We start from the raw sequence: 11,075 nt of genomic DNA on the forward strand, positions 1-11,075 counted from the left end.
GTTTTTTTATGGCTTATTTGCATGTGTAGGTGGACACCCAATTGACTAAACATTGTTTAAATTGTAAATCATTGGAAATGTATTTGTTTTCCAATGACTGGGCGGGGAAACCCTAGGTTACACACTGATCTGCGGTTGATGCAAGAATGTATCAACAATGAGAGTGCATCCATGTGAATGATACTCTAGCGGGTAAAGCCATTTGTAAACTCCATCCATTTATAGTTTAAGATTCTTAGAATGATGAAAAAGTGTTAAAAAAAAAACTGTAATATCTTGACTGGTCAGATCATGAATTAATTATTGTATACAGATTCTTAAAACACATTCTATTTTCACAAAAATATAAAAATAAAACATACATAAACACACACACACATACTGACAAAACACCTGCTGCTGCAGGCAGATGAATGATGCGGCAGCAGCCAGGTAATCTGCTCTGTGTCTGAATGAGACGGTCCGCTCCACCCCACGTGACAACGGCTATTTGAGCGCTCCTAGGCACAGTAATCTCCTCAGACATTGGTGAGCTTTTGGTAGCAGTCACAGTTTCTTACCGTGCAGAGCCTCTAGGTGAGTCTCAGCTGTTTCATACTTAATGAACATATTTTTATCATGCAAACTGTTTTATTTATTGTATTTAAGTATTATTCTGTTTATTGTTGTTGTTTTTTTTCCCAACCTGAAAGTCCTATGATTCAGTTGTGTCCAAGAGCTTTTTTTTCCATGGATGCTGCAGCTGCTTTGGCTCCTCTGTTGGTGCATGAATGCATCATCCACTCTGTTCCTGGAGGAGTGTCATTCTCTTTGTTGTCTGTCACGACATTCATGAGAAAAATTCTTGTTTCTGTATCATGACTTGAATTGTATTGGATTAGATAAGGGACGATAATGAGAAAATGATATCTTTAAAAATGCAACTTGTTGCATGTTTTGACTTGTTTTGCTGGATATTTTGCTTAAGAATATCCTGAGGTTTTTGTGCTGCAGTGGCTGAAGTCATTGTGCACAGGCTGGGAAAATGAAAACTAGATATGCTCTAAAACTTCATTGAATTCAGTTCATTAATTTTAGTGTTTAAGCTTAATTCATCTATATTAGACGTTAAGGCATTCTAGGCTGTTACCTGTGAGAAGGTGAGGTCTCCAGTTCAGGAGTTACTAATCCCATATATAAGAGGAAAGAGGACAAGAAACCAAACTGGGTAACCTGCTCATTAAAAGTGCTTCTAATCCTTCACAGTACCTTCAGTTTTATGGACTTCTTCCAGAACTCGGATTTAATCCTTCTTGTTCTGGTTTTTTCTTCAGGAGTTTAAAGACTGAGACATAGGTGACCTAGGTGAGACAATAAAATTTGCCTCACCTGTGTACATTATTTGGCTTTGATTTTTTTCTGTGCTGATGTTGATTCACAGATGTGAGCTGTATAAACATTTGCACCCGACTGTGCAGCACAAGCTGCTGTTATACCTCACTGTGAGATGGCTTCAGATCAGATTATTGTGCAGACCTTTCGTTACTCCCAGCTCTCCTGTAAGACAGTCTGAGCTGTGCAGCAGACACACTAACCTTCATAACCGCTTTGTCATGGCTGCAGTAATCCCACACGACTGTCTGGAAATATGATTATTATGATGTAGGAGTCGGCACATTAAGCAAGGACCCTTTCCCATGCAACACTTAGACATTGAAAGAGAACCGGGTCACTGTGGAACTTCATTGTGTGCTGACCTCTATGCTTGTGTTTTCTGTTTCCGTTTGAAAGAAATCCCTGCTGCAGACATGGGGCGTCAGGAGGGCGATTACACGTGGAAGAAGAACACGGAAAACATCCAGGAGATTTTTGAATTCATAGGAGAGTTGGGATCGTAAGTACTTCATTCACCTGTTTCCCTTCCTGTTTTCTGAGCCATCCTTGAAATGTTTTGCACAGCTGGAGGAAGGAAAAGATAATAGTTGCTTGATTGGATTGATATAAGAAGGCCTACTCTGTTAAGGTTTTACTCTGACTTTCCTGATGAAGATATATATGGCGTCCATCTGATGAGACAGAGAGGAAGTTCATTCACTAAAAACGAAACCCATCTGTCAATATTTTTCTTTTAAAAAATTGGCATTCAAGCAGAATTAATAAAAACTATGAGATGTACAGCTTAAGCAATCTTTAAACAATATAAATATAGTTTTATCTGTCTCATTATTCAGCAGATTACAGAGCAAAATTGAAATTCTAATTTTCATCCACGAAAAGAACAAAAAAGAATGCAGGCCAAGTTCTTTGAAAGAAGGGAAGAAAATAAAATTATTTAATCATTTAAAGAAAATGAGCTGTAAATATTTATCTGACTTCTTGCAGAAGGAAAATGAATTCACATTATTGTTACCTTTTAAAGTATTCTATCCATTTATTTTAGGTACTGAATCTGAAGTTTATGATTTTACTACATATTTATTTCAGAATCCTTTGTTTTTGTGTGCAAGTCTCACATGTTGCCTAAACAAATGTGCCTATTTTTATCAAATTCTCACTTTCCATCACTGGTTCTAAATGTCAAATGTTCTGTTTTAAAATGTATTTATGTGGATGTAAACGAATCATTTGCTCCTCATAGTTCTTCACACAAACAAGGGTTTTGTCTTTTCTTTCCTACAAATGACACTGCATGGGGGTAGGAAATTGAAATTCAGTGTTTACATATGAAAAAAAGACATCCAAACACAAAAATACAAACGTAAATCATGAAACAGACCGCATTAGCTGTGATTCCTCCAGACAGAGTCATTGCTCTGTGTCTTGTTGCTTCACTCTTTGCAGACAGTTCTTTGTTTTATCGGCCGGCCTAATTTTTTTCCCATCAGAGGTGATAATCAGCAAAGTTGAGCATTTAGCAAAAGATTTTAAGAACAGGCCTTAAAAATCCAATGTGCTGCTAAACTGAAAACACAATCTTGCAGAGTTAATAGTCGAGGGGGTTTGAGCTGCAAACATCAGCAGTGATTAGACTGTGAAGGAGGGTATTTTCTCTCCAGGGAACAGTGCATGGTTCAGTTAGTCAGAAGCAATTACTTTTATTTCCCTATACGACTTGAAAAACAAAGGCTTAACGTTTTGGTAATGTGGGTGAAGACTTATATAAACCCTGACGTGTGGTCAGTTTATTCGCCGGCTGATCCTGTGACGCAACAAAATAAGCACAGAGATCCAAAAGAGGCACAAAAATGATTGTCTCTTTGTAAGTCACTTCGCTTTCATTCAGGTGTTTGACCCATTCTCAGGTGTATAGTTGAGCTTCCTCCGCTATGTCAAAGATAAAGAAAGACTATCCTGGAGGGACGGGGAATGCATGGTGACAAACAGGGTTTCCCACTGGGCCTCATTACACACAGCATGAAAGAAAACTTCATGCTTTTATTGTGACAAAAGCCATCAGAATTTAAAATGGAAAAAAGCACCTTCTTTATGAATTATTTTAAAGTAATTTTAAATATATTTATTTTATTTTGACCATAGTTTGCCCAGGAAAAAGACATATAGAATTAGAATTATAGCACATTCGTGGAAAAAAGTTACCTTGCAATAGGTTGATAAATAATGTTGATTATGATTTACTAGAAGTACTTGTGGTGTACCACAAGGTTCAGTGCTCAGTCCTTAATCTTTTTATATGACGCATAAGTGATGTGTGTAATGTGTCAATACTGTACAATTGACTGGAATTGACAATTTTAAACAAACCATTTGACATGATTAAATTAACACTAAATTACAGGGAAACAGTTTTTTTTTTAATTATATTTATTCGTAAGAAAATTTAAAATAAGGCGAGTTTTACAATCAATGATATTCAAAATGAACCAAAGAACATGTGGCAAAAACTTCAAAAGTAAGATTTGATTATTATTGTGAAATGTCACTGTCCAAAGTTAATATTCATTTGTCTCTCTTTATGTTTATGATTTGTACAAAGACTCTAAGAAAGTGTAGGTGTAATAAGATGCTTCTGCCTTCACCTTTTTGGTCTGTAATTTGTGAATTAAAATAAAAATGCATACGCATTTACATTTGGTTCAAAAAATTTTAATACTGACTGATATCATATCATATAATATATCATATTCAGTAGTAGAAGTATAGACTGCCTTGAGTGCCAGATTTTCTTGATAAAGAAGACTGGAAAGTTAAACTGATCTGCTAATCTAGCAGCCAAGCAGGTACTTAGACACCTTGCTTCAGCTGTCTCTGATGGTGCATGAATATTTGTAACTGGTGGTTGCAGCTTTTCCATCTAGTAATAAAGACCAACTGGAACATAAATCTGCAAACAATTGCAGTTCAGATCAGTTGTGACCTTTTTCATCTAGATAAAAAGTGTGTCACCTTCTGGACAGATGGCAGCTTAATGATATCCTGTGTCTGCCCACAAACCTTGACACCGGTCTGTGACCTGACCTGCTCAGTGTCTGCTCCTTAAGAAGCCCTGCTGTACCCGCTCGCAGTCTGACCTTTGCGCCTGGAGCCCTCAGCTGGCCACTGTTTCCATTGCGTAAGGGATAAAGGGTCTAATCCACCTGATGGAACAACTATTCCCAGAATGGGGCTGAAGATAGCATGGGAACAGAACACAGCAGTACAAGAGCAGAATAATAAGCTTCTGACGTGTGAATAGTTAAGCTGCAGAGTATATCAGAAGATCTTAACCTTATGATAATGCTATTCTTGACTTGTGTTTAGTGGAGCTCCAAGAAACTCAAATCTGGTTATCTTTCTTCTGGAGGATGCAATAAGTCAGTGTGAATGGAGTAAATTATTTCAATAGAATATCTTTTTTAATCATTTCCCACTTTATTTTTGGAGGCAATTCAAAAACACTTGTTAAAATAGGTTAATTTAGAAATAATGGCTACAGTGCCTTGTCATGGTACCATAATTGTAATTTGGATATTATGTTGGAGCAAGACAAAGTAGGATATAGTACACAGACAATACGTCGCACTGGCTTTTATTTAGGGGTATCTGAGTCATCTCTTTTCTTGTCTATGCCAAAGCCCATCTCTTTTTCCAGATTTTTATTTCTAAAAAACATTTTTAAAAGCGATGTATCCTTTTCATTCAATTCCCAATTATGTGTTGCTTTTTGTTGGTCTGTCACACAAAAATCAGTAGAGGAGGGTAACGTTTCTTAGATTAATGCATAGAAATAGGAAAAAGCTCAATGTATGTAAATATTTTTGCAAGACTTACCTGCCAGTTTTTTACTACATAAAGAACTGAAACAAGTAAAAGAGTTTTTTTTTTCCAAAAGGAACAATTAATTTATCTTGCCTCGTCTGAGGCTGCTGATTCATTGAATTATTACAGTCTACAAAAAAAATGCCTTTAACATGCAAAACCTTCAGAAAAGCTTCAAACAGATGAACCAGAATGCAGGTTAATGATTATGACTGTTAGTGATCTCATGAAGGGAAGATTAATTCCCTCCCACTAGAGAAGACTCACCATTGCTTCCTGAATGTGTTTCTTAGAAACACTGATTGTGTCCTCACTGTCTCATTTTCCTTTCTGTGTCATTAACAGGGGAGCGTTCTCTGACGTCTTCATGGTAAGAGAGCGGAAGACAGGAAAAACTTTTGCCATGAAGTGTGTGAAGAAGAAAAAGAAGCGAGACATCAACCTGGAGAACGAGATTGCAGTGTTGAGAAAGTAATTACTGTTTTATTAACCTTACATCCTCCATCAGCAGAGACTGAATAGTGTTAGAAATGTCTCATTATGGCAGCATAATAAATTCACCTTGTTTTTCAAACAGAATCAAACATGAGAATGTCATTGAGATGGAAGATTTCTATGAAAGTCGGACGCATTACTATCTCATCATGCATCTGTGAGTTTTCCATTTGATTCTTTTAATGTTCATCTAATCAGAGTAATGATGATGATCGAATTTTAATGGTGTGATGTCTCTATGCCAGTGTTTCGGGAGGTGAGCTGTTTGACCGTATTCTGGACCGAGGTGTTTATTCAGAAAAAGATGCCAGCAGGGTGATCCAGCAGGTGCTGGAAGCTGTCAGCTACCTGCATCAAAGCGGCATCGTGCATCGGGACCTCAAGGTAAGACCTAAAAAAAAGTAACAGCTACCAAACATTTAGCATAAATAGGCCAGGCAAAGCTTCACCTCTGTTTTTTAAGTTTTTCAACAAAATGTATAGGCTTGTGATTGCAGACATTGTCCATGTGTGAACACCTTTTCTGTCTGTTTGTTCCCTCACAGCCAGAGAACATCCTCTATTACAGCCAGGATGAGGACTCCAAGATCATGATCAGTGACTTTGGCCTGTCAAAGATGTCAGAAAATGGCATCATGTCCACAGCCTGCGGCACCCCAGGTTACGTAGGTAAGGACACACTCTATAGAAGATTACAGTATTTTAATTCCAGAAATGTAACAGAGTCATACTGACTGTGCATCACTGGCATTGCTTTAACATTTCTTCTCATTCGCAGCTCCTGAAGTTCTAGCACAGAAGCCCTACAGCAAGGCAGTAGACTGCTGGTCCATTGGTGTTATCACCTACATCTTGTAAGTATCTCTTTCAAATGCCTCTTTTAGCAAATGGATTTTCACATTAATGGTTGCTGCTTGACATGTGCTTGATACACTTGTTTTTCAGTATGTATTTCCTGCACTTAAAACGTTGATTCTGTGACGAGGAATAAATTTAGGTAATTGGTGCAGGCCAGAAACACGTATAATGAGAAACATAGGAAAAATGTTTTCAATAGCAATACATATTCACATTTGCATAATAAGCATGATAAGAACCTATGTTCACAGTAGGTGAGCAGAAAAATCAAAGTGTACAATAACACTCTCTAGTGAAAATAATTACCCTCAGAAAGCGTTTGTGACTTTAAGTAAATAATTATCTGCCCATGTTTTCTTTGCAGACTCTGTGGTTACCCCCCTTTTTATGAAGAAAATGAGACAAGACTCTTTTCCAAGATCATGAAGGCCCAGTATGAGTTTGACTCACCCTTTTGGGATGATATATCTGAATCTGGTAATTATATTGCCTTTTATTTGCAAACTCTCTCCTTTTAGTGTTTGTCATTCTCTTAGCCTTCTAAAGTCTCCTACTTTTCCTCTGCAGCAAAGGATTTTATTCGTAATATGATGCAGAAGAGCCCAAGCATGCGCTACACCACAGACCAAGCTCTTAGACATCCTTGGTGAGTTACACCATGAAAAACAAACACTGTACAGGCATTAACAGAGTCAAATAAAAGGTTGCGAGCCACAGATAGGTAACAACCTAATTGCTACTTTGAAATAAATCTAAGCTGTCTGTTACGTTGTCAATTCTCCAGGATTATCGGAAAGACGGCCCGGAGCCAAGACATCTACTACTCCGTCAGCATTCAGATCCAGAAGAACTTTGCTCAGTCCAAGTGGAAGGTCAGTCAAAACCGATTTCCTGGCTTTAATGTGATGTAACTTTAAGTTGCTGTTTGGAGCCAATTAATCTAGTGTGAACCCAAATCCTTCCCAATTAAGGCCAGTTAAATAAGATGGGGTTATCTAAAAGTCACTAATTGATGATGAGGTGCATTTACTGTCAGTAAGAACCAAACCAATTGGATTGTTCTGTCACGTTGTGGTTTTGGGGTGGACCGAAGCGCAGACAAGAACTTGGCAGCAGCATTTTGAATCGTCTTCAGTTTAATTCACAGGTTTCACGGCGAAGCAAAACGTAACAAAACTCACTGCAGGTACAAGCATGAAAATGCTTCAGAACTTACTCAAGTATCACTGCAGGAATGTAGCAATGCTGAACTTAATCAGGGGTTGTGATAGGGAGGAACCAGCAAAGGACAATGAAACAAAAGCAACTAATATACTGAGGGAGAACAAAGGCAGGTAATCAAAGGAACTAAGAACAGGTGAGACAAGGAGGCAGGGAGGCAGAAGGAGCAGGTGAACCTAATAAAACTAAGCATGAGGAAAGGGACTAATTAACACAACAGTGAGCAGACCTAATTGAAACTATAGACCAAGATAAATAAAGCATAAAAATCAAGAATAAACATGAACTAAAGGAAACTGAGAAAACGGAGGGAACACAACAACCTAAGAACTAGCAACACCATAAAGAAACCCTGACTACAAAAGTAAACAAACCTAAAGCACAATGACTGAATAGACTGGAAGGGAAGCAGAGAACATGAGGACTAGAATATAAACAAACAAAATATAAACAATAAGTAAACACAACCTAACCAGAGGGGCTGGAGAATAAAGCTAAACTAGAGGAAGTAAACGGAAAGGACTACAACTAGGAAAGAAACTAACACAGAGAAAATAAGACTAGTAACCAAGTAGAATATAAAAGAGGACAAATACCAAACCATAAATAAGCACAAAGATACTAAATGGGAAACTGAAATAGGAAATACAAGGAAACCAGAGCACTACAATAAATAATAATAATAATAACAATAATACAGAGAAAACCATACTAAGTCAAAACTAAGAAAGCAACAATAACCAAAGGAGCAATGAACGAGGAGGTTGACAACACTAGGGGGGAAATAAACAATCAGGAGTGAGAGGAAGTAACCAAAACAACCACGACTACCAAAATACTAAATATAAACATAAAAAGTGACTAAACACAAACAAAGTCCAAACCCTGACACGTTCCCCAATAGAAATAAGTCTAAAACATGTTTGTTCAATAAAGAGTGGTTAAAGTGAAGCCTATTATCTGTGTTCCCTTTACAGCAAGCCTACAACGCCACTGTAGCCATCAATCACATGAAGAAGCTGCAGCTGGCCCACACAGAGCTCACCCTGAGGCAGACCAGCGTCCCGGACATCGAAGTGATTGACGTGTCTTCACCAATAAAGACCCGCAAACATCTCGACCCGGACAAGCCAGAACCCAAGAAGGAAGACGTCAATGGAAACATAAGTGAGACACATCGCATGTCCCTGCCCACAAGCCATGTAGATCTGAAGAGCCATTTTCACCCACTGAAGGCCAGTCAGAGCCAGGCTGCTGCAAACCACGCACCCACTATAGCCGAGCAGGGGAAGCATGTGTACCACTCAGAGCCTGCCAACCTGAACGGGTAAGCATCAGGATACTATCATGTTGTAAATCTGGACTGTTTATCAAAAACAAAGGCCTGATGTGTGACAAATTTTTCTGTTTTTAGGTATGCTAAAAACCAGAATGGCAAGACTTTACAGACAGGAGTTTGCACTATTATGTGAAGGCTGGGCAAAGTTTTAATGGGATGAAACATTTTTTGGTAGGTTAATATTTGAATATGGTATACAGTGTGTTGCATTCGTCTTTATACCAGATCAAATTTTTCACATTTTGTCACTTTACAAACACCTACTCAATGTATCTTGTTGGCATTTCATGTGCTAAACACACACAAAGTATGGTTTTCAACATTTTTCACACTCAGCACCCAAAATCAACACAACACAACAATGCTCAGTCAGACTGGGCGAAGAGCCTCTGTAAACATACATTTTTAGGTCTCGTCAGATTCTCAATTGGATTTTGGTTAAGACTTTGGCTGGGCCATTCTAAAACCTAAATATGCTTTGATCTTAAGCACTCCAACATAGCTCCGGCTATTGGCTATAGATATTTTGCTACTGGAAGGTGAACTTCCACCACAGACTCAAGTCTTCTGCTGCATCTAATGAGTCTTCCAGAATGTCATCAGCATTCCTGTCCCTTTTGAAAAATATCAGATCAACAGCATGATGCTATCACCCCCATGTTTCACAGTGGTTATGGGGTGTTCAGGGTGCATATTGTATGTAGGCCCTAAAGTTTGATTTTGGTTTGTCTTATCTAATTGTGAACCTTCTAAAGTCAGATGGTTAAACTGGATTTTATTTAGGTGTATCAGAGTAAAGAGAGCTTAAAACAAATGCACACTTTATATGTGATTGTTGAAATTGTTGAAATCTTTTTTCCTTAAAGTTGACATTTATGCACTACTTTGTGTTGGTGTATTGCATGAATTCCCAATGAAATACATATCAGTTTGTGATTATAATGTGACAAAATGTGTAAAACCTTAAGGGAGATGAATACTCTTGCAAGTCAATGTAATATTGTCCTCAGTTCCAACTTTTAACAAAAGAAAAGTCTAACCCCCGCTGTGTTTCTGCCCTCTGCAGGTCAGTGCTGCTGTTTTGACTCAGCACAACGATGTCTTGTGTCAGCACTCCTCTTTGCTCAGAGTAAGAGGAGTTTGACCCTTAAGTGGACCCAAGCAGTCTGCAACATCCCCACTCTGTGGGGCTTTTTGTCAGAAAGAGTGCCAATAAAAACTCCCCAACACTCATGTTAAAGCACACAAACTTCCAAACATCTACCTGAGATGCACATCTCCACATTACAGATGTTTAATTCCAAATGAGGGAATGGTGGACGTAAAGCTGGACTAGATAAGAAAGTTCCTGACCTCCAAGTTTTAAAAACTTCAAGAAAACAACTTCTTTCATGTTTGTTTCCACCTTTTTCAAAGTGATCATTTGAAATACAGGTCCTTCTCAAAATATTAGCATATTGTGATAAAGTTCATTATTTTCCATAATGTAATGATGAAAATTTAACATTCATATATTTTAGATTCATTGCACACTAACTGAAATATTTCAGGTCTTTTATTGTCTTAATACGGATGATTTTGGCATACAGCTCATGAAAACCCAAAATTCCTATCTCACAAAATTAGCATATTATTAAAAGGGTCTCTAAACGAGCTATGAACATAATCATCTGAATCAACGAGTTAACTCTAAACACCTGCAAAAGATTCCTGAGGCCTTTAAAACTCCCAGCCTGGTTCATCACTCAAAACCCCAATCATGGGTAAGACTGCCGACCTGACTGCTGTCCAGAAGGCCACTATTGACACCCTCAAGCAAGAGAGTAAGACACAGAAAGAAATTTCTGAACGAATAGGCTGTTCCCAGAGTGCTGTATCAAGGCACCTCAGTGGGAAGTCTGTGGGAAGGAAAAAGTGTGGCAGAAAA

General features: G+C 38.1%; 1 protein-coding gene across 2 annotated transcripts; it reads left to right on the forward strand.

The window, feature by feature from the left end:
- The first annotated feature begins 434 nt into the window (after window positions 1–434).
- On the forward strand, window positions 435–10,690 carry camk1gb (calcium/calmodulin-dependent protein kinase IGb). 2 transcript variants are annotated; one of them, XM_047357987.1, is made up of 13 exons: window positions 435–576; window positions 1,771–1,873; window positions 5,581–5,706; window positions 5,813–5,887; window positions 5,976–6,114; window positions 6,276–6,399; window positions 6,509–6,584; window positions 6,953–7,065; window positions 7,156–7,234; window positions 7,373–7,460; window positions 8,787–9,136; window positions 9,224–9,319; window positions 10,215–10,690. In XM_047357987.1, the coding sequence occupies exons 2-12, from the start codon at window positions 1,788–1,790 to the stop codon at window positions 9,279–9,281; spliced, it is 1,314 nt and encodes a 437-aa protein (XP_047213943.1). In that variant the 5' UTR covers window positions 435–576; window positions 1,771–1,787; the 3' UTR covers window positions 9,282–9,319; window positions 10,215–10,690. The 2 variants fall into 2 exon arrangements, with proteins under 2 accessions (XP_047213943.1, XP_047214021.1); XM_047358065.1 differs by lacking the exon at window positions 435–576 and adding an exon at window positions 1,034–1,344.
- Window positions 10,691–11,075: the final 385 nt, after the last annotated feature.

Source organism: Girardinichthys multiradiatus, chromosome 1, assembly GCF_021462225.1.
Source record: "Girardinichthys multiradiatus isolate DD_20200921_A chromosome 1, DD_fGirMul_XY1, whole genome shotgun sequence".
Taxonomy (NCBI): domain Eukaryota; kingdom Metazoa; phylum Chordata; class Actinopteri; order Cyprinodontiformes; family Goodeidae; genus Girardinichthys; species Girardinichthys multiradiatus.

Bases quoted from the DNA above. Each gene is read 5' to 3' on its own strand.
- camk1gb (XM_047357987.1), top strand. From the start codon at position 1,788: ATGGGGCGTCAGGAGGGCGATTACACGTGGAAGAAGAACACGGAAAAC. The intron at 7,066-7,155 runs GTAATTATATTG...TTTCCTCTGCAG, and splicing joins GGATGATATATCTGAATCTG to CAAAGGATTTTATTCGTAAT. The intron at 7,235-7,372 runs GTGAGTTACACC...TCAATTCTCCAG, and splicing joins CAAGCTCTTAGACATCCTTG to GATTATCGGAAAGACGGCCC.